The following is a 21,048-nucleotide window of genomic DNA, read 5'->3' as shown; positions in this document are numbered from 1 at the left end:
GATGATTTTGGAAAAACTTACAAACGTATATTAGACAAATGTACAAAATGCTCAGATAACTATCAGTGAACATTTGTCTCCGTTTGGATGCAGTAATAACTTTGAGAAAGATGGTGTACTTGATTTATTTTTACTGCTCGCAAAGGCATATATATATTTTTGTTTACTTTAAAAAAGTCATCCTCAGTGAAACCCTTTATCCAATTATTGAAACACAGAATACACTTGCAAAATGTAATGTTTGTTTAGAAATATGGGAAGAAAAGTTTGCTAACACTGGTTGCCATATTTAAAACTTGTGAACTAGACTAAATACTGACTCTTTCTATATATATATAAATGACCTTATGTAACCTAAAAACTACGTATGTCTTGATATGAATCAAATGAGCTTTTTATGAAGATGCTTGATTTGTGCGAGACATGAAAAGATAACATACATTGTTTTATGTTGTGTAAAATTTGACATTGCAAGATTTGGAATATGAATCTATTCTTAAATGAATATTAATCTATGTGCATATGTTTCTTTTATGTTTCTTTGTTGTAAAATATAGCTTTTGTAATGTATAGGTATATTGTGATGCGTTTTGTGTTATGTATCTGAGAGAGATAATAATGTTTTAAACAACATGTACATGAAGATGAGGTGAATGATCTCCCCTGGTTTAAATGCTTTGTGGTAAAATGTTTTTGTTACAGGCGCTCATTTGTCACCTGTGTAAACATAACTGATTTCGTTTGCATTTTGACAACAAACAGAACTCGCACAAAGAGACTTTTAACAGCAAAGAAAATGTAAATAACTTACCACTTATTTATATATTTGGCATAGGACGCATTCAGATTTGTTTTCACAGGCTGAATAATGTGTTGGCCTTATAGCAGTGGTTCTTAACCGGTTCTATCGAACCCTAGGGTTCGGTGAGTCGGTCTCAGAGTTTGGCGGAGCCTCAGCCACGGAGGTCAAGACACAACCGCAATTCGTGATGACACTAAAGAAGGTTCGGTGACTGTGCATATGAAACGTGTGGGTTCGGTACCTCAAAAAAGGCTAAGAACTACTGCCTAACACCAAATTGGGCTTCTGTTTACCCTTCTAAAAGAATTCACTCCCGATATAATAATATAAAGACTTGATCATTTAATTATTCATTGAGACTTATTTAAATTCATTGTATTAATGTGTGTTTTTTTAAAAGGGACTAGAAACAAATTTGTGCGTATGAAAAGCGGTCCTACGCATGTGCGTGTAGCGTATCTAGTTTTAATTATTTTTAAGGAAAATAATCCTTGAAGCCAAATATAGTGTTTAGGAGTAAATTAAACATAGCTTACCTTCTTTCGACATGTTTCTTTGATTTTTTTTATGTAAAATATAGTATTTGATTTCACGTTACAAAAAAGATAACTTTTTTCGAGTAACCTGCAGTTTTTATATGTTGCTTTTAAGTAATCTTTTAACTAGAAAATCCCCCTGTAGTATTTAGAAAAACGTCATACTTATAACTTTGGAAAGTGTTTCGAATAAGTGTTTTATTATTTTAACATAACCCCCACCCCCCAAAAAAAAAAAAATCTGGTACGTGTTATGACCAGTTTTGAAAGATAGGAAATTATTAAGTCACAGCGAAAGGAGATAAAACTGTCTACTAAACTATACTAGTACTAAACAGTCAGCTACTTGCTAATCTAGTTTACTAACCGTTCTCGGGGATACCAGAATAAATGCAGCGAATTAAAGGATTTTCATTGCGTTAAAAGGAAAAACATCACAATTAAATCTCTCTGATAATAATAAATTGTTTAGGTTTTGCATTAATTCACTGTATTATTATTTCGTTCAGTTACAGCTCAGCAGATCCAGCTCGTGTAGTTAATGGCACAGCAGACGCAGACGTCTAGAGATATTGTACGATGAACTTGGACACAGTGTGTGACTATAGGTTTGGAACGGAAGAGGCCTTGGTAGCCTGCAGGATGCTAGGATTTAACAGGTATGCAGTGTTACCCATTATGATTTAAAAGCTATTATCTCTTTTTTCCTCCAGAGAAACACTTTTGATTAAAAGAAGAAATGTATCCCTGTTATAAGTTAGGGAATAAACGAGAGTACAAGATTTTTGAAGATAATCCGTGCCTAAAAAAAATCTTTTCTTTAGAAGTTTTTTAAAAGTAACAATAGGAGTAGGACGAGACTAGACTGTACACCAGGCGGTAGAAGAGAAGATCACGTACTTAAAAACCTTTCATATAATAGCTAGATATTGTCTCTAACAATCTGAACATATTATGTACAACACTAATGTTTATCTCTTGAATCACAGTTAGCAAGAAACATTTCTAGAATTACTGAAGGTCTCTTAGAATGCTGCCACACAATTCACAGAGAAAACCCTTCAGTCTCATGCTGACTCATACTCACAAACTACACACTCATTCTAGCCAACGTCCAGTGGAGACAACCCTGGTCTATTCGCGCTTACTTCACAGTCACAGTTGCATAGGATGGGGAGTCCACAGGAAGTGACTGTACCGTGTCCTCGTGGATTTCCTTGGGTGTCATTGCTTTTTTTTTTGCAGATACTTAAGACAGCTCAGACTGATTTGTCCATTTTCAGATTTGTAGTACTACCCTTCATATTTGTATTAGCCTCACGTGCACACAACTTCAAGCAGAAATCTGTTGCAGTTTTTGAATAGTTTTGCAAGAAGTAGCTTTGAAAAGAATAGTCAAAGAGATTAAGGGAGTGCGAGAAGTTTGAGTAATAACCGTGCAAGTAGGAAAATGCAAGAATTTAAGAGTGGAGGGTAAGGTAGACTCTATGCTGACAGTGAACGACAAAACAAAGCTCAACATTTTAGGTGGGAGGGGTTGTTGTACCTTTGGTTCCTACACCACTGCCACATCACTAAAGCTCTGTGCTTCGAAATGACAAAAGAAGGAGAGTTTCTTCCATCGTGTAGTAGACTTCATAACAGTGTCTTTACAGGTGATGTACTCGAAATGTAGTTGGCAAAGGGACACGAGCGGTGTCAGAGCCAGAAATCAGTTGAGTCAGGCAGCCTTGTACTTACAATGAGTTTGGTGAAAGGCCGCATGATCCCAGTATTCGCTTATGCAACCCTCCGCAAAAAAGGGTAAAAGGAATTTGAAAAATACTCTCCCTGGTTAAACTTCTAACTTGTGTGCTACTTTTAAATAAAGGCTTTTCTTCAGGTGTATAAAATACGCATTTAACCCTTTTTCACAAGATGTTAATTATTGCTTTTGAATTGATGTCGCACTAAACAATTTACACAAAACTTCATAATACACTGTCAACAAATTTTTTATTTTGCCTTCACCCTTTTTTTTCATTTTTTAAAAATAACAATGCAAGTCACTTCACCAAATAAGAACAACCATGTGGCACGACCCACCGAATCGAGACAAATTAAGCTTTAAATCTGTGAATTCGTTCGGAGACAGAGTTGTTCATCTTTAGTCAAATTAAGCTGCAGGCTCCACTCCTGCTGGTGCCATCGTGTTAGTTCCTTTAGGTTTAAACTTTTCACCTATACTTCATTTGGAACCTGATAAAGTTTGTCTCCTACAGACTACCCACAAAGTTATAGAGGACACAGATGCAGATTACTAGTTGGAATAGTTTACTAATGTCTGTCACTTTTAGTCAATATCCAGTGTTTTGAAAACCAGCATTATAAAACTGTAGTCCTATAGTTCATATTCCATGCAGTATTTTAAGGCTAAATATTACATTTTAAACACTTTACTTTCTTAATAATTAATATTCCGGCAGCTTATCACGCTCAGCACCTCCTCAAAGTTTCTGTTTGCATGTGCGGGTATAAGTGTGTGCAAGTGTGCATATGTATTTACACATGTTATTCTTCGATAATATTCAAACGTCTGTATGTTTTCAATGTCTATATCCTCTTATTTTCGTTTTTGATGTCGGACAGCACAACAGCAGTAGCTGTGGGGTCAGCCAAGTACGGAGCAGGCTCTGGTCCTATTCTGTTCAGTGACCTGCGGTGTGTGGGGAACGAAACCAGCCTTGCGCAGTGTAGACACTGGGGGCTCTACAGACACGACTGTGAACACTGGCGGGATGTCGGCGTCATGTGCAACATCAGTACGTAGACAACTAATAATTAAACAATTACAGTTATTCCAGTATTTTATTGTTTAATTAAAACTTTAATTACCGAGTTAATAATGATCACTTTATTACTTTCAAATTAGTGTTTGTACAAATTAGTGTAGAAAGCAAGTGCGTTCTAAAGTGTGCAATACGTATTATTGTGAATATCATCATCATCATCATCATCATCATCATCATCATTATCATCATCATCATTATTTTTCTGTTTATTATTATTAACAGATAGGAAACAACCAATAAAAGGTAAGCCAAACAAATTCAGGTCATATTTCTATCTTAGTTTCATCTACAGAAGAGATTTAAATATGACACAAGGAGTTTTTCTATCTTACATTTACAAACTTTGGTAATGGAGAATGTCGTCAACAGGATACAATACAATAATCTTTAGTCTCTATCACTGTTAACGACAGAAGTTTAGTTGTTGTTTTTTCTTTGGAAGTACCAACAAGTAATAAAAAAAACCGCAGTCACCCTTATCACACACATTTACATTCAATTTAAATCACTTGGCAAATTATTGGATGAACATTATAGTTAATGCTAAATTTAAACGCCACTCATAACATCAATCAATACACCTACACCTACATGTAGCATACTAACAGAAGATTAAAACCTTTGGTAGAAGGCCTTTCTGGTTTTTCATCGGCTCCAGCACCCAAAACTTGCACATCGCTCGTTTCTTCCCGTTTTCATTTCAAAAAAACCACCGCAATCATTTCCTTTTCGCATCACACATTTATCCATGGCTATCTTCACCAGAACAAACACGTGCACGTCGCCTCCAAAATTTGGACTAAAACTGCTGTCTTTATCTCGTCCAAGCGGAACGTTCAGGAAACTGTCTGTCCTCTGTTCCCACGGCCTGGTTACGTAACGTAGCCTCGACCTTTCCTTCAACTACCCCTCCTCCACACCTGGGGTCAAAGGCCAGACTTCTTAGCCGTGTGTGTCCACATATGGAGTGTGACTGTTTTTGAGAGCGTGTGTATATGTGTGTGCGTGCGTATGTACATACGCGGCGACGGACGTGTGTGAAGGTGCATGCATATGCGTGTGCATGTGTACGCGTGTGATGACCGTGTGTGTATATGCGTGAGTGCTAAAGGTACGCCTTCAGCCCACACCCCGCACTGTCTAGTCATGGCCTTCCATGAGTCAGGTGGGTCCCTAATTAGCTAACTTGGGTGGGACAATAGGTCCAGTCAGCAACGGCTTTTGGGGGTGGCAAATGGGGCGGCCGCCCCAGGCCCCGCTCTCGAAGGGGCCCCGCGCTTCAGCCCTGAGGTCATCTTTATGAGTTTGTCAACATAAAATATATTCTGTGTTAAATGGAAAAATGCTGAGAGGGGCTCTTTAAAATCAGACTTCTTCAAGGTCAAATTCGCCTAATTGTATATAAATCAGTGCTTCCGGCATTACATCAACAGGAATATTGATACACGTACTCCATTACCCCGCCCCGCGCGGATGGTCTACCCCAGACCCCACGCATTCCTAGCGCCGCCTCTGGGTCCATTGGCCACTGGCGGGACAGTTCAAGGCCGGCCATTACGTACGCAGCAGACGGGAAATGGATAGTCCTCGGAACCGTTCGAACAATAACCTCCACAGATATAACGATATAACTAAGTACACTACTAGACTGCAACACTAAAACAAAGAAAGCTGCTCTAACACCAACATCCCCCTCACCACTCGGTTCTACAATGTAAGCTAATTCCACTGATACCGGTATAATAAACTATAAAAAAAAATGACCACCTTCGCGCCCCCCTTGTAAGCACGTCGCCCCCGGCCCCACCGTTTGAGAACCGCTAATATAGAGACTAACCTCTCCCATTCCCCAATCTTTACTTTGGTGAACTGTAATTTGCGGGGATGGTTTATAGGGGTTAGACTGGGTCTACGCCTGTGTTGGCGGTCGCACTTTGGTCAGGGGTAGAAGACCCCGCCACTGTGTGGTGTGCACGTGGATCAGGTCACACCAATATTATAATATAACCCAATATGACCGGGTGAAGTGAGGACATGTAACATGCAGCTTTTAGCTTGCCTTTCATGTATTGACAGTCCACGTCAACATTAGCGATGACGCATGTCGTGGATGTTGCACATAATGTCTACTACCTCACCTGTCATGTCCTTTGGTCTGGCTAAGGTCGCATCAACTATGAGTGGGAACTCACTGGAGAATTCTAACTCTATTTTGTATTGCTTTTCGTTAACTGTACCAGTAGTTGTTGAGATCGGCTTAATCTTCCACACCCTTAATTAAAACAAAGCTAGGAGTGGAATACTGTCTGCACATGGTGTGTCATGGTGTGTCTAATGCAGTCAATCGCAAAAGACAACAAAAAAGACAGGATTTAACAAAATAACCACATCTGTGTTGTGACAGCCACACCAATGACAGCCCGGTTGTATGGCGGGACATCTAAGGCAGGACGTCTAGAAATATCGGTCAACGGAGAATGGACTACAGTGTGTGGGGAAGGATTTGGACAGAACGAAGTAGAGGTGGCCTGCAGGATGCTGGGATTTAACAGGTCAGTGACCCATAGTTTTAACAGCGCATCATCCAACAGCAAGATGTCAAGCATGCATGCATTCTATGAATTTTTATTTAGAAAACTGGTCAACAACACTTGTGTCTTTTATCATTAATTTATTTTTAAAATAGTAATGCACTATTTGATCTGTCTTTCTCTTTTAACTTTTGATTGCCTTTGCATACGTTGCTGGGTTTTTTTTCTTTTTTATTTATGTGTGCTTGCTATGTTGTTCGTACCTTTGTGGCTTGATTTTCTTAAAGGAACAATTTTACAAATTACGAGATACATCTTGTTGTTGTTTTTTGTTGTTCTTAAAGCCTAAAAAACGTTTTTAAACAACCCAATGTATGTTTTATTACCTCATTAGACTTAAAATGAAATGTAAAATGAGTATATCAAACCTTTTAGATACGTCTTATAATTTGCTATTTTGTATTTCCATTAATATAAATGTCAGATTTAAAGTTAAAATAGCAAACTGTGAGAAAATCATAGATCGAATTTTGAATTTCACAATAGCCGCTTATTTATACTCTGAAAAACTGATTTGAGGCGATGCGTAAGAGCTTTTTTTCGCTACTGTTGTGCAAAGAAAAAATAATAATGCACAAGAAAAGTACAAACTGGCAGTTACAAGCTGGAGTTTTAGCGATCTCTGGTAGAAACAAGGGAAGCTTGCAATCTGTGGAAACACAGAGTCTACAGACATGATATAGGATTGACTGCTTTTCACCTGTCGAAATACAAGGAACTTGCTGTGTGTGTGTGCTCAAGAATATGTACGTCTACTACAAGTACAATAAATTTGACGAAGTTTATTTTGTTTCCAAGGCCCTTCTTCTTATTTTGAAAAAAAAAATTTGACCGACGACTTCTTTTAAGATCTCTATTTGGGTATATGAAAAATCAACATCAAAACGCTATCTAACTGTGTGTAGCATTTTCTTTTCAAAACAATTTGTTCAGCAATATGTCTTTAAAAGTGGCTAAAATCTTCTGCCAATGTAATGGATATTGTTCAGAACGTAGTGCTTCTATATGTTTATTAGTCTATTATTCCTTGTGAGTGCTTTCTTTACGGTTCTTGGTGTTATTGACAAAACATACGTTTCTACAGTCTACATAAGTTCAGTTATAATAAATGTGTTCTAGGCTTGTTCCCAGTAAAATATTCTATAATATGATTTAAAGGAAAGCAGAGTGGAAGACGACGGCTGTGTTGGTCTTGATGTGGTGCTAAGGTCTTTACATTGAATGGCTTAATGGCGTACAGTGTGATCTCGGCATTTAAAGTTGTCCTTGTTTGAATATTTTGAATATTTTGAATATATTTGTCCTCGACCAATCACTTTATTCAAAATCTTTTGGGGTTGTCAGCAACTTGACCACCTTAAAATATCTGCATGGGACACCACAATTACCCATGATACACAAACACGAAGCAAAGAACAGAGCGTCACTTTGTTTGTCAATTTTAAAGACCAACCTTTATGGTTTGCTTTTTTGCAGATATCGGTAGATATCGGTGACAGAAACTAAACCTGTAATTTCAGCTTCCAAAACCGATCCGTCAATTAATTATCCGCTAGCAAAGTACTCAGTTTGATCCTGCGACCACCAAGCGCCGTAACAGTGTACTACGTCACGCTAACAGTTTACTACGTCACTTTGGTACACCATTCACAACATCGCCTGCAGTCAACACCAATAATATCGAGAGAGCAGCAGTTAGGATGATTCAGACACTGACAGTCTGCATTTCTCCTGGTTCTAAAAAAACTGTTACATTAGCACGAGAAATGCAGACTGTCAACCTCCAAAGAACCCGACCTGTCGTTGTAATAGTTGTTGACGGCTGTCAATGTTGTGAATGGTGAACCAACGTGACGCAGTACACTGTTAGTGTGACGTACTACACTGTTGTTGTTACGTAGTACACTTTTAGTGTCACATAGTACACTGTTTGCGGTGCTGATTGATCGCAGGCGTAATAGTAAAGGGAACATTATTAAGGGATGGGTTTTTGAGGGTGATTTAGTTTTATATCGCTGATATTTACCGATATGTAAAAAAACGCAAACTGCTTAAAAGGATTCTAAAGGCAAAATAAAACTGCTTAGAATCACGTAAAGAGTATGATAAATTTGAATGTCGTCTATTTATATGTGTGTTTATGCAGAAAACGTTGAAAGTTTTTAGTGGAATGTTGTGTTTAATAACAGAAATTACACGGGACTCTTTTTTTGCTTCCACGAAGTCTCGTTCTCCGTCACGTGACCCTATGACGTGTGGTTTCCATAGTGAGAACCATGCCTCGAGAATGTGCTGCACCCGATTGCCACGAAAAGATGGGAAAAGATTCAAAATTTTCTTTTCATCAGTTTCCGACAGACAGAGACTTACAAGCCTTACACACAGAGTGCGTCATACAATAAACAGACGACGTCAAATCTTCTCAATGACCACAGACACTTCCTGTCAGAGACTGACGTCACAACAAGACTCTGACATCACAATAAGACTCATCTGCTTGATCATCTCGGGAAGCTATCGTGGTTACTCGGCGGAAGGACACAAGGGTCGATTTCACTGGATTTTTTCGATTCTTATAAAAATCGGCAACGGAAATAGTGCTAATAAGTGGTAATTAAGTGAGAAACGAATCCTTCATTTCTCCTGTGTTTCTCTCGTGCTCTGTGATTGTAACTAAATATATTTTTGAAACGTTTGACCGTCTCCACAGCCTTAACACAAGCCTTGAAAATCCCTTTAAATTGGTATTCAAACAAAGTAGACCTGTACTGGTGATAATTTTGCAGTACCGTTAATTTCACTTGCCTATATGTTCATACTTAACTCCGCCTGGAGACCACTCGGGTAACCTGCCGGTCCGAACACCGGATTAAGGAGGAGGGTTGAGCGTTGGGCTAGCAAACCCACCCTGTAAAAATAAAACGCTTCCAAAACCGCATATGTACATACTTATTTTAGTCAAAAACCTTAGCACCTAAGAGAACATGAAGGAGGTGAACATTATTAACAGATGAATTTAAAGAAAGAATTTATATCTAAGTATGAGCGTGATTGATTATCTGTTGTTTATTTATTTAAGGGTTGTAGCCCTTAGAAGAGAGAACAGATGACAATAAAGTTGTGTAAGAGTGGTATTCATGTGTCTAAATTAGCCTTTTAGACTGACATGGCTGTTTAGATATAACTGACAATAATAATCAAACACTAAAAGACCATTTAACATCTTATACAGCAAAGAAGGTAAAACTAGTAATACACTTTTCATTTAATATTTATTTGTAAATGCTTGTACCGTTTAAGTTCTGTTGCATTTTCACTCGACATTACATTTCAAGACGGATTCTGGTCAAGTGCTCTTGTACCACTGTATTTCTTACTGGGGATAGACAGATTTCTTAGTGGTTAAGCCTCTAAGGGGAGGTATAAGCAAATTGTGGCCACACGATTTGTAGAGATTATAACACCTCGCACAGCTAGGAACGTAGTGCACCTTAACCCTTTAACCTGCATGTGGTAAGGTTCTTAAAACATGTATGTGTACTATCTGTTAACAGCACTAGACAAGCAGCTGTGAAATATATTCTATCAAACGATGGCTCACGATTTCAATTTGGGTATATAAAATGTCAAGGAATGGAAACAAATCTTCAACAATGCGAGATTGGACAACTTAACAAAAGCAGCTGCCTGGATGTCGGTATCATTTATGAGTTCAAAAGCTTTAGTAAGTAAACAAAACTTTTAATTTCTCAGAGAGTTTGAATGTCTCCATTGTGGAATCTTTTCTCTGAAAGTATGCATATATTTACAGTAAAAAAAAAGCTAAAACACATAAGATTTACATTTAAGGTAATGCGGATAACAAAGTGCTAAACATGCGAATACCGAGATAATTATTATAGCACACTTTCAAACAAAATTAATCGAGCATTTGTACACAAATGGTAAGGGGAAAAGGAAGAAGAGAGGGGAAGCTTTAGGAGGGAAAAGTAATTCTTTTCCACTTTGAAGAAGAGTTAATAAGTTAAAAATTGTTTGCTGAGGATTCTTGAATGGTGTCACTGTTTACACGATAGTAAATAGAGGATCGAGTTGATTGAGCATAAGCCACTGGCGGTTTGTAAAGATGACTTTGTGTTTCTTGTTGACCTTAAGTGGCTAAAATATGACTGAAAAGCTACTAGGGATGGTTACATCTCTAATATTGTTAATAATGAACAGACTTTTATTTTTATATAGTGTTTGTCACAACAGGTTTAAACCTATTAATGTAAGGGTGATTTTTGTACTGGCTCTTAAGAACTTCAGAACACATTTTTTTCAAAAGAGTGCCAAGGTATCAAGCAAATATAAAATATCATTTTGCTTTTTTTTCTACGTCAAGCAGGTCTTCCAAAGCTTCAGCTGCACATATAAAAAGTGAATATACATGTCATCATTTAGAAGAATTTTTTAGCGCTTACTAAATAAAAAGCCTTTAAATATCAGTTTTAAAGAACAGAATTACATTCTCATAACACGACTTTCCGTTACAATCTGTCACAGTAATTTATTTGCACGATAGATACAAATAACTTATTATACAAGTCCGCCGATTCCACATGTATAAACACTAATATTCTTTAATTTAGGAGAAAAATAAAGCTTTTAATATACTGGTACTAAAACTAATTACATCTTAAGAGAACTAATGTAAACATAAGAGTAAAACATTGCTTTAAACTGAATTAAATTATGTTTTATACTTTTCTGACAAGATCATGTGCGTAATATTAAATAAAGCCTTTACGAGAAGCGAGGAGAAACACAACCCAATAGTATTTAAACACTTGTTATTTGAGTTAGTGACCAGCAAACAACTACACAGCAGACGACATTCACGTGATGACCTTTCACCTCATTGTTACAGGTCTGCGACTGACAGGACCTCGCCGTACAGACAGTAACATGGGGCGTGTAGAAGTGGAGATTGGAAGTAAACAATTTAGCACAGTGTGTGTAAACAACGAGAAAACTGCCGCAGTCATCTGCAGACAACTCAATTTAAGCCCGTGAGATACTTTATCTTTCTTTTGTCAAAAATAAAACAATGGGAAGAAACTTTTAGACACAAAGATTAATCCGCTGATTTAGTTTTTAAAAACTTTACAACGAAGGGAGGATGCTACAGGACTGCAGAGAGATAAGTATGTAACCAGATAACAGCTACTTCATGGTATTATCTCCATACAATATGAACAAAAATACTTTAAAATACATTAACTTGTGTACTTGCGATGTGAAATGTAAAAGGTCTTCAATACTTAACAACAGACCTATTTATTTTGATAGCACACACATATACATTCACATAGAAACAATTTATGTTAAGCAGATAAATTAATACTGGATTCATTTAAACTTATGTTTCAAAGAAAAGAAGACGGACACTGTTTGACCTTTTTTCAAACAGAGACAAAGCTGCACTGATAGATGGTTGGTTGTTCGGACAAGACAAGAAACCTTTACTTGAAGCTTCATTTGTTTGTAAGGGAACAGAGAGAAGCCTGGATGAATGTGTGCTGGATAACATTGCACAGGACTGTTATTCTAATGATTGTGGCGTCTATTGCAGCAAATGTAAGTTTTTGTGAGATTTTCTGAATTGTGTTTTGTGCTATACAGTAAAGAACATTATTATAAGATTTTATTAATTTTGTGTTTCATACGTTTACGAGACGTTCCAACCTACACATTGATTTGTGCTTAGTTTAAACATAAAACACGCTTTTAATAAGCTACTTATTTTAACACCAGTTAAAGCTATCTGTAGCTGTGTGTATAGTATACTTGTCTTTATAACAGACAGTTGCTGACTCGGTTTGATGCGAGCAGAGACTGCAGAATTTACTGTGTAACAAGTTTGATTCATATAACAAAGAAAAATTTTTCTACTCCTCTGTCCATATGTTAAGTCCTCTATTTTCGCGTGCGTGCGTGTGTCGGTGTAAAAGATAGGGTGGTGTATGTGATGCCTTGTTTCATACGGGTCTAAATACATTTATAATTAATTGTTAGTGCAAAGAGCTTTTAAAGCGAAAAGGCAATTTGTTTGATTCTTGTTAATGGACACTTTGTTCCACATCATGAAATAAATCATTATTTATCGTTAAAGTTTCGCGCCTAACGAACCATGTGATAAAAATAATTCTGTTGTCTTCTATCCTATGAAATACTTTTGAATAAAAGTATTTTCAGTTTTTCATGAACAATCTTTTCTTTCATACATTCATTCGCTTAGTCTATCTATCTATCTATCTATTCCTCTTCGTGAATCAGGTTTCACACAAGGCCTCAACCAGAGTCCGCCACCGATGTCGATCGGCTGAAACCCGCTCTAGGTGACCCCATGTCCAGCCCTTTCCCTTCATCTCCCTTTCCACTGTTCTTCTCCAAGTTTCCTTTGGGCGGCTCGTTTTCTTCGCCGTCTGGAGTCCATCGTAGGGCGACTCTGGAAAGGTCTGCTGTCTGCTGGCGGAGCACATGTCCAATCCATCGCCAACGCCTTCGTTGAACCTGCGTGGTGATGGACTCGGTTTCAGTTCTTCGGTGGAGTTCTTCGTTGGTGATGGTGTTTGCCAAAAGATGTTAAGTATGCACCTGAGGCATCTGTTTTGGAAGACGTCAGCTTGTTACTGATGGTTTGGTCATCTTCCAAGATTCTGATCCGTAAAGGAGGGTGCTGATCACATTTGACTTGAAGATTCTCAGCTTGATCTTCTGGCTGATGTTTTTTGCTTCCATGTGCTCCTGAGTGACGCGAAGGCCTGGCTGGCTTTCGCCAGTCGGCTCGAATCTCCACCTCCGCATCCCAGTGTTTGACATTTTGGACCAAGATAGGAGAAACTGTCAACTTCCTCAAACTCTTCTCCATTTATTTTGATGCTGTCTTGGACTCTGGCGTTCACTCTCATACTGTTAGTCTTTTTTGTGCTGACCTTCAAGCCAAGGTTTCCAGCTGTTTCTGAGAAGGCCTTTGTTTTTTCCTGTATGTCTTGGTTGGCGGTGTGACAGCAGGCAATGTCATCAGCAAAGTCCAAGTCTTCCAGTGCTGTTGTTGCTGTCATAGTCATGGTCCATCTGAGCCCTCTCCTCTCGCTGTCGGTGGAAGTCTTTAATGATCCAGTCCATGGCAGGATGAAGAGGAACGGCGACAGAATGCAGCCCTGCTTCACCCAGTACTGACGTTGAAGGGGTCTGTGAGCTCTGTGTCACAGACAACCTGGGATTTGAAATCACTGTACAGCATTGCAACGATCTGAACAAGTTTTGCAGGGACTCCGTAATGCCTCAGGATCTTCCATAAGGACTCGAGGTGGATGCTGTCAAAAGCCTTCTCCAGGTCGATGAAATTGATGTACAGCGGTGTGTTCCACTCGTTGCTCTGCTCCAGAATCTGTCGCAGAATGAAGATGTGTTCGGAGCAGGATCGCCCAGGGCGAAATCCTGCTTGCTGTGGTCGGAGGTCTTTCTCAAGAGTTGCCGTCAGTCTTGACAAAACAATCTTGCTGAAGACCTTGCTGGTGAGAGAAAGAAGTGTTATGCCCCTCCAATTATTGCAGTCTCCAAGATCTCCTTTCTTGGGTAACTTGAAGATGAGCCCTGTCTTCCATGCAACAGGGAGCTGCCCTTATTCCCAAATTTGCTGAAATTTCAGTCAGCTTGGGAGCTGTACATTCACGTCTGCTTTCAGCATCTCTGCTGTGTTAGTCCATCTGCCTGGTGCTTTGCAGCTCTTCATTGTCTTGACTGCTGCTGTCACTTCTTCAGGCTTGGTGGGTCTCTGCAGATGTCAAGGTCTATAGCTGCTGGCTGGATGTCTGCAAGCTGAGGGGATCTGGTCTGTTCAGAACTGACTCAAATGCTCCCTCCAGCGCTGTAGTTTTCCTGCCTCTCCCCTCGACGACATTACCGTTCACGTCTTTCACTGGCCATCACTGTTCTTAAACCGTTGTTTAGCTGTTTGTTTATCTTGTACAGTGTCTTCAGGTCATTTTTTACTTGCTGCATTTTCTGCTTCATCTGCCAGTTTCTCTATGTGGTATCTTTTGTCGGTTCTTGTCATCCTCTTCACCTCTTTGTTCAGTTTTGCATATCTTTGTCTGTGTTGTTCCCTTCAGGGGATCAGATCTGGTGTTGTTGATTCTTTGTTTGGCTGACTTCTCTCTTCTATCTTCTTCGCATGTCTCTTCTCTGATCCACTGTTTTTCTTTTTCGTTGGAAGCCCAGTATTTTCTCTCCTGATTCCTGTAAGACTCGATTGAAGTCGTCTAAGGTCATCTCTTGTTGCTCTCCTAGTGCCTGGAACCTGTTCTTTACTTCTATAGCAAAGGCCCTTTCAGTGGCTGGATTTTTCAGTTTGCCAGAGTCCACTCTCCGCTGGCGTGCCTGTTTTCCTCGTGATCGACGCAGCTTCAGAGAAACTGTGGCTATCACAAGAGTGTGGTCACTGGCAATGTCTGCTCCTCTGTAGGCTCTAACATCTTGAAGTGAGCTCTCCATTTTCGGTTGATGATGAATGGTCCATCTGTTCTTTGTGCTCCCATCTGGTGATGTCCATGTTGCCTTGTGGCATGTCTTTGTGTGGGAAGAGTGTTGCCACAATCAATAGGTTGTTTTCTTCACAAAAGTCTGCCAGTCTCTCTCCGTTGTCGTTGATGGTTCCAATTCCATGCTTGCCCATGACATCTCCTGCAGTTTTCACTTCCACCTTGCATTGAGATCGCGATGATTGAGCAACATGTCATGGGCTGGAACGCTCTCTGAGCTGCTTGGAGCTGATCGTAAAAAGCATCCTTGTCTTCTGCTCAGAGTCATTTGTTGGTGCATAGCAAGCTAGCACTGTCAGCTTGGTGTACTTGGAATGGAATCTTGCTCTCAAAAGCTGGGTCCATAAGGCTTCCATTCAGCAGTGCCTTTTCCGTTTTCTTGTTGAGGAGTAGAGCTACTCCTTCAGAGTGCTGAGCGTCTGATCTTCTGAGAAAAGATGGTATGTCTGACGCTAGTCTCCTCTTTCCTGTGCCGTCCATCTGACCTCACTGATCCCAGGATGTCCAAGTTGTAGTTGTCAAACTCCTTGACTAATTGGAGCATCCTGCCAGTCTGGTACAAGGTCTGGACGTTCCAGCACCCCAACCTCAACTTATGCCTCGGCTTCAGTAAATCCACTGTCGGGGCGCCAGCTCCTTTCGGGTTTGGCTGTCGTCCGTCATTAGTCCAGTCCTCCTGGTGTGCTTCATTACTTCGCCATCTATGACGATTCTCTGGTTTTGGTTTCTGTAACATGCTTTTTTTTACATGGTGGGGTTGTTAGCCCTACCACAACCTATTTTACCTCTAGGTGAGGTGTCCACCTTAGTCGCCTCTTACGACATGCCTGGCTGGATGGCAGGGACCCTATTCTTGCAATGCTTGCTAGGCAAGCATACCCCGGGGTCCCACAGGGGCATTCGCTTAGTAAAATGTTGATAATATTTCTGTAAAAAACAATGCTTTGTTGTTGCTTGTTAGTTCATTGTAGGTTCCATGACCTTTTTTTGCAGATGAACGTCTTTTAATAGTTTCTCGGGACGAAAGGTACCCATTTATAGAAGGTGCAAACAAAGCTCTGAGGTGCGTGACACCACGAAAGTATCAACGGGTCGCTGAGTACACATGGGGAGACACAGCTGGTGGTCATCCTTGTCTGGAATTTCAGAGCTTTTACAATCTGACTAAAGAGTACAATGGACGTCAAGTAGGCTGCAGCACCAGCTGTCGTGAACGGGATTCTAATTCTGCATATACCATAATGAGTGATTTTCATAAGCTAAAGGTTTACTGTAAGTACACGTTTTATAACTGCTTATAGGTTTTGTGTGTGTGTGACCACGTTCGCAACTATTACTATAGCATTCTCCACTTGTCATTAACTTTAAAAAAAATAATCACATCTTGTAAGCAATTAAAAGTATTTTGAGTAACTAAATAAATAATTTAAATCTTGTGTCAAAAATCTTAAATAAATACTTCCATAAAACAGCATTACCTTCAAAAGATAATTAAGATAAATTTTAGATTTTTTTATCTTCACTTAACTTCACAAAACACAGGAACAAAATCGTCTTTTTTCAGAACAAACTGTGAAAAACGTAAAAAAAATTTTAAAAATATTTAAACGTGGGTTTTTTTCTGTAATACACAGTACATGGCAAGAAAACCATTGAATGAAGGATATCAAAACTCCTCTTATTTCAATTGGTTGAGATAATTTAAGACCTAGCTATTTAAAATCCATGTTACAGACTAAGGCGTGAGCAACGACGTTAAACGTTTTGCAATTTACAGATAAGCCGTTGATTACAATAACATGGACTGATAACACCGGGGAACAACAGCCCTTGTCAAGTCTTTCTGAGTTAAAGCCTGGACACAACGTGACCCTGTGGTGTAAAGCTGACAGCAACCCTCGCCCCGCGTCCATCACGTGGTCAGGAAGAGTGAACAGCACGACTGGGGAGTTACGGATCCTAGCGGCAGACCACGTGACACACAGCGGTGTGTACACCTGTACCGTCGTCACTCACACCGTTGATGATGACGACAGACTTCCGCTGACCTCATCTGCCAGGTTCAACCTCAGTGTTCAAGGTTTACATTTACTTTCGTTGTTTATTCTAATATTTAGTGAAAGCATTAAGTTATATTTTTCTCAGTTGTACAATAACTTGACAAGCAAACTTTACAAACAAACTCCACATACACTGCATTATTAAAAGACATGATGATGCAACACTAAACATTACACATTGACACAAGACGTGTCACGTGATTTGCGTGCTACTACCAGCAGTACGAGTTGCTGCTTTTTATTATTTCTCGAGTCATGTGCCCGATGTTATTGTACACCTGCTGCGACACACCAACAGAAGGACGAGTAACAGGTAAGCGATTTGAAATCACAGTTTGCAAGACATTTGTAAAACTGATAGTTTTGTCCAAGATCTTTTCTGACCGCCATACAATCGAGTGTTGTTTTACATATGTTGACCTCTCTGTCGGTTTTAATGTGTATAGTAGTAAGTAATAAATGTTCATAATGCCATACATTTACTGCAATGGAAGGCAGAGTTCTGTCGTACTACAAACATCTTTTTAAAGCAGCAGTTAGTTTGTGTCTATATGATGTTGTTGTTTATTTGTGTGTGTATGTGAGAGAGAGAGAGACAGAGAGAGCAAAAGAGAGAAAAACAGATGAATATTTTAATCTTTTCAATTCAAACAATTTCTTCCAATTTATTTTTGCAGGTGTTTCGAGTTAATGTTTTGTGCTTGAAAAGCCCATTTGAATCCGTATACTTCGAATATTGTCATTTTCTCACTCTCCTGTCAAACGTTTTGCTCTTTGAAGATGCAGCGTTTTCCCACTGGCGTGGGAGTCGGTCAAAGGTCACTGGCGTCAATCCAACGTTTTGGGTCAAGCCGTTTCTAGGCAACAACTCTTTGTCTTTATATCCATTTAATAAAGAGCATGGAGACAAATATTCGGATCAGTAACCTCTAATAAATCTGACAAATTATCATTCACTCCTTGTCAGCAAAAGAATCTGTTATATTTTGTATTTATTAAAGAACACACATAACTACCTGGAGTTCACAACAATAATTTTTAAGCCAACGATGCAATCTTAAACAGAAATCGAATAATTGACACTAGAACCCTCTCCTCTTTTTGAAATTCACTAATGTATCTCTGATTGCCAGCCTTATATGATTGGAAACGACATCGTCCAAGTCATGACCAGCTACTTAAGGTAACATTAGACTACACATGACTCTTGTGATCCCCACACAGCATCTTTCATGTTTACTTAGATAGTCAAGAATCCATTAGTGTTTGCGTGGTTTTTTTTGTTGTTTTGTTTTTTGTTTTGTTTTTTTTGTTTGTTTTTTTTTTGTTGTTGTTGTTTTTTTTTTTGTTTTTGTTGTTGGTTTTTTGTCGATTGGATCTTTTCAGAAAAGCGAGAGACAAAAGTTGATGACAGAAAATCTTTCGAGGTCGGCCAACATGAACTGTTCGTCTCTTACATGGACATGATGAGGCTCGTGCCTGTAGGCTACAGATTCGTGGAGACAACAAAAGTCACGCGCAGGAGGTCATCTTCCTGAGCTGCCATTACCCGGGTCAGGGTGGATTTCATCTCGAAAACAACCTGAGCATGGGAACGTTAAACATCTGGTGGACTTGGATAACTTTTGCTCAAATGACAATAACACCTTGTGACCAAGTGCATATCATCTATTAGTTAAATGTCAGATATCGTAATTAGACTCTTCTAATTGTCATTAAAATCAATAAATCTTTTAATATTTAGTGATATGATAAAGTCTTTTGATTGTGACGATATGACATTAACAATGAAAAATGTATGAGTGGATTTACACAAAAAAGCAAAAAATTAAAAAACGATACTTATTATTCAAATTTTCTTTCTTGTAATTTAATGAAGACAGTTCTATACTTATCAAGAAATTTTCTACAGAAAAAGAATATCGGACAATTATTATCTTTTTAAAACAGGGTTAAGCAAGTTCTTTAACATAGAAAATTGAGAGAACGCGATGTATGGCTGATAATGATATGACGATGACAGTGAAAACGGCGGCGACGACGAAGCTGATTATGATAACCTTTATCGTCATCAGAAAAATATAGAAATCTCACTTTCACGATAAAAGATCCATTTAACTATTGTCAGTATCGTATATAATATAAAGCTTCAATGCTACTACAGGCTTTTAACTACATCTGCAGCTGCACACTTTGATGTAGACAGCCCCACGCCCCTTCCCCGAGAAACAAAAAAAAAAACCAAAACAAACAAACAAAGAAGAAGTCTTACGTGCCATGCACTCAGTCCTTTTTTCAATAAAACAGTTTAAAACCGTTGCTGACTTTATTCAGAATCTTAAAATGTTTTTTTTCTGAATTGTTCTGAAAGGCAAACGCGCGAGCGTGCACACACACACACACAGACAGACAATTGCACTTCTAATTTATGCCAGAGGAAAAAACACTTCAGTACATCTGTGTTCACATCTCTAGGTCTTCTCTTGTTGTCAAGTACTCATGAGTGTTGTTTTCCGACAGCCAGCGTTTATCTTGATCAAGGTCACAAACATTTTTTTTTGCTTGAATTTACAGGTCCTGCCATGTGTCTGCCATCAGAGAGTCCAAGTCACAAATAGTTTAAGGCTGACACAAGCTGTTCAGTACAGTTAACCATTAAAACAAATTTCAGATAAAATTAACACACGTTTGTCATCATTTAAAATTGAATGCTGTCTTACTTCTACCAAGTTCTGACAATGTCCTTATTGTATAAGAAAGTCTATATTTGTCACGGAATTGACTCAAAATAGGTTTTAATTGAGGTACCCTACTGCGATCCGTACCGATTCCTGCAGAAAAATGAAGAAATTCAAACGCTTTTTAGATACTGTTTCTCTGTCATAACCTCCTTGTGTTATACCTTGTCAGAAAACCTAAAGTCTGTATGTCTTACTTCATTAAAGAATGATTCAAATACTACCCGATCGAAAGATTTAGGAGTAAACAAACCTGGTCGGCTATCTCGACGCTAATCTTTGAACCTGATTTTATCAAAATGGCCGCCACTGTTCTTTCACACTTCAAACGTTTATAACTCAGTCAATTTTAAGACAAGAAGAACACTTTTTGTATCAAAAGAAAGTTCAGACTCTGTACTTTTTAAAAAATATGCAATTTGGCAAATCTATAATTTCCGACTTAAGACTCATTTCGTCGTGGAGGGTCACATTTATGTATGTGCTGATTCCAAGGTCTGATGTGCACAAGAATACAATGTAAAAAATTCTAATAGCTCACCCAACTAAAAGTAAAAAATTCAGTAAATGTTATTTAAAATTGTCCTATGGAATCTTTGTCCTCTACCCTGTACTAACAGAGAACAGATTAATTAACATAAGAACTTTCAGATAGCATTTATTAAAACAGACATAGTGGTGAGTATTTTTATCATTACAGATACACATCAACACTTAATATTATTTGTTCATGGCTTATTGTTGATGCGTGCCATACATTTTTTTACTCAAAACATGCAGATAGAGAACGCTCTAAGCAACAGAATAAACATTCAAGAAAGAAAACACGCACACACACGCATACAAACACACACACATACACACATTGCACTATCAATTTTTCACGGAGCCAGCCACTCCAC

General features: G+C 38.6%; 1 protein-coding gene across 2 annotated transcripts; it reads left to right on the top strand.

The window, feature by feature from the left end:
* Positions 1–1,871: 1,871 nt before the first annotated feature.
* LOC112567805 (neurotrypsin-like) lies at positions 1,872–20,060 on the top strand. 2 transcript variants are annotated; one of them, XM_025244655.1, is made up of 9 exons: positions 1,872–1,997; positions 3,967–4,139; positions 6,574–6,721; positions 10,315–10,484; positions 11,670–11,811; positions 12,213–12,379; positions 16,342–16,620; positions 17,126–17,428; positions 19,983–20,060. In XM_025244655.1, exons 1-9 carry the CDS (start codon positions 1,918–1,920, stop codon positions 20,024–20,026), a joined length of 1,506 nt encoding a protein of 501 aa, XP_025100440.1. In that variant the 5' UTR covers positions 1,872–1,917; the 3' UTR covers positions 20,027–20,060. The 2 variants fall into 2 exon arrangements, with proteins under 2 accessions (XP_025100440.1, XP_025100439.1); XM_025244654.1 differs by lacking the exon at positions 19,983–20,060 and having other exon boundaries at positions 17,126–18,693.
* Positions 20,061–21,048: the final 988 nt, after the last annotated feature.

This window comes from Pomacea canaliculata, linkage group LG7 (genome assembly GCF_003073045.1).
Source record: "Pomacea canaliculata isolate SZHN2017 linkage group LG7, ASM307304v1, whole genome shotgun sequence".
In the NCBI taxonomy this organism is placed as follows: domain Eukaryota; kingdom Metazoa; phylum Mollusca; class Gastropoda; order Architaenioglossa; family Ampullariidae; genus Pomacea; species Pomacea canaliculata.
Note: the sequence above shows the minus strand (reverse complement) of the source record. Positions and strands in the feature narration are given on the sequence as shown.

What these genes read in the sequence shown, in the direction of transcription:
- LOC112567805 (XM_025244654.1), top strand. Translation starts at nt 1,918, where the DNA reads ATGAACTTGGACACAGTGTGTGACTATAGGTTTGGAACGGAAGAGGCC. An exon ending in CGGCGTCATGTGCAACATCA is followed by an intron (nt 4,140 to 6,573) that starts GTACGTAGACAA and finishes GTGTTGTGACAG; the next exon opens with CCACACCAATGACAGCCCGG. An exon ending in AGGATGCTGGGATTTAACAG is followed by an intron (nt 6,722 to 10,314) that starts GTCAGTGACCCA and finishes ATCTGTTAACAG; the next exon opens with CACTAGACAAGCAGCTGTGA.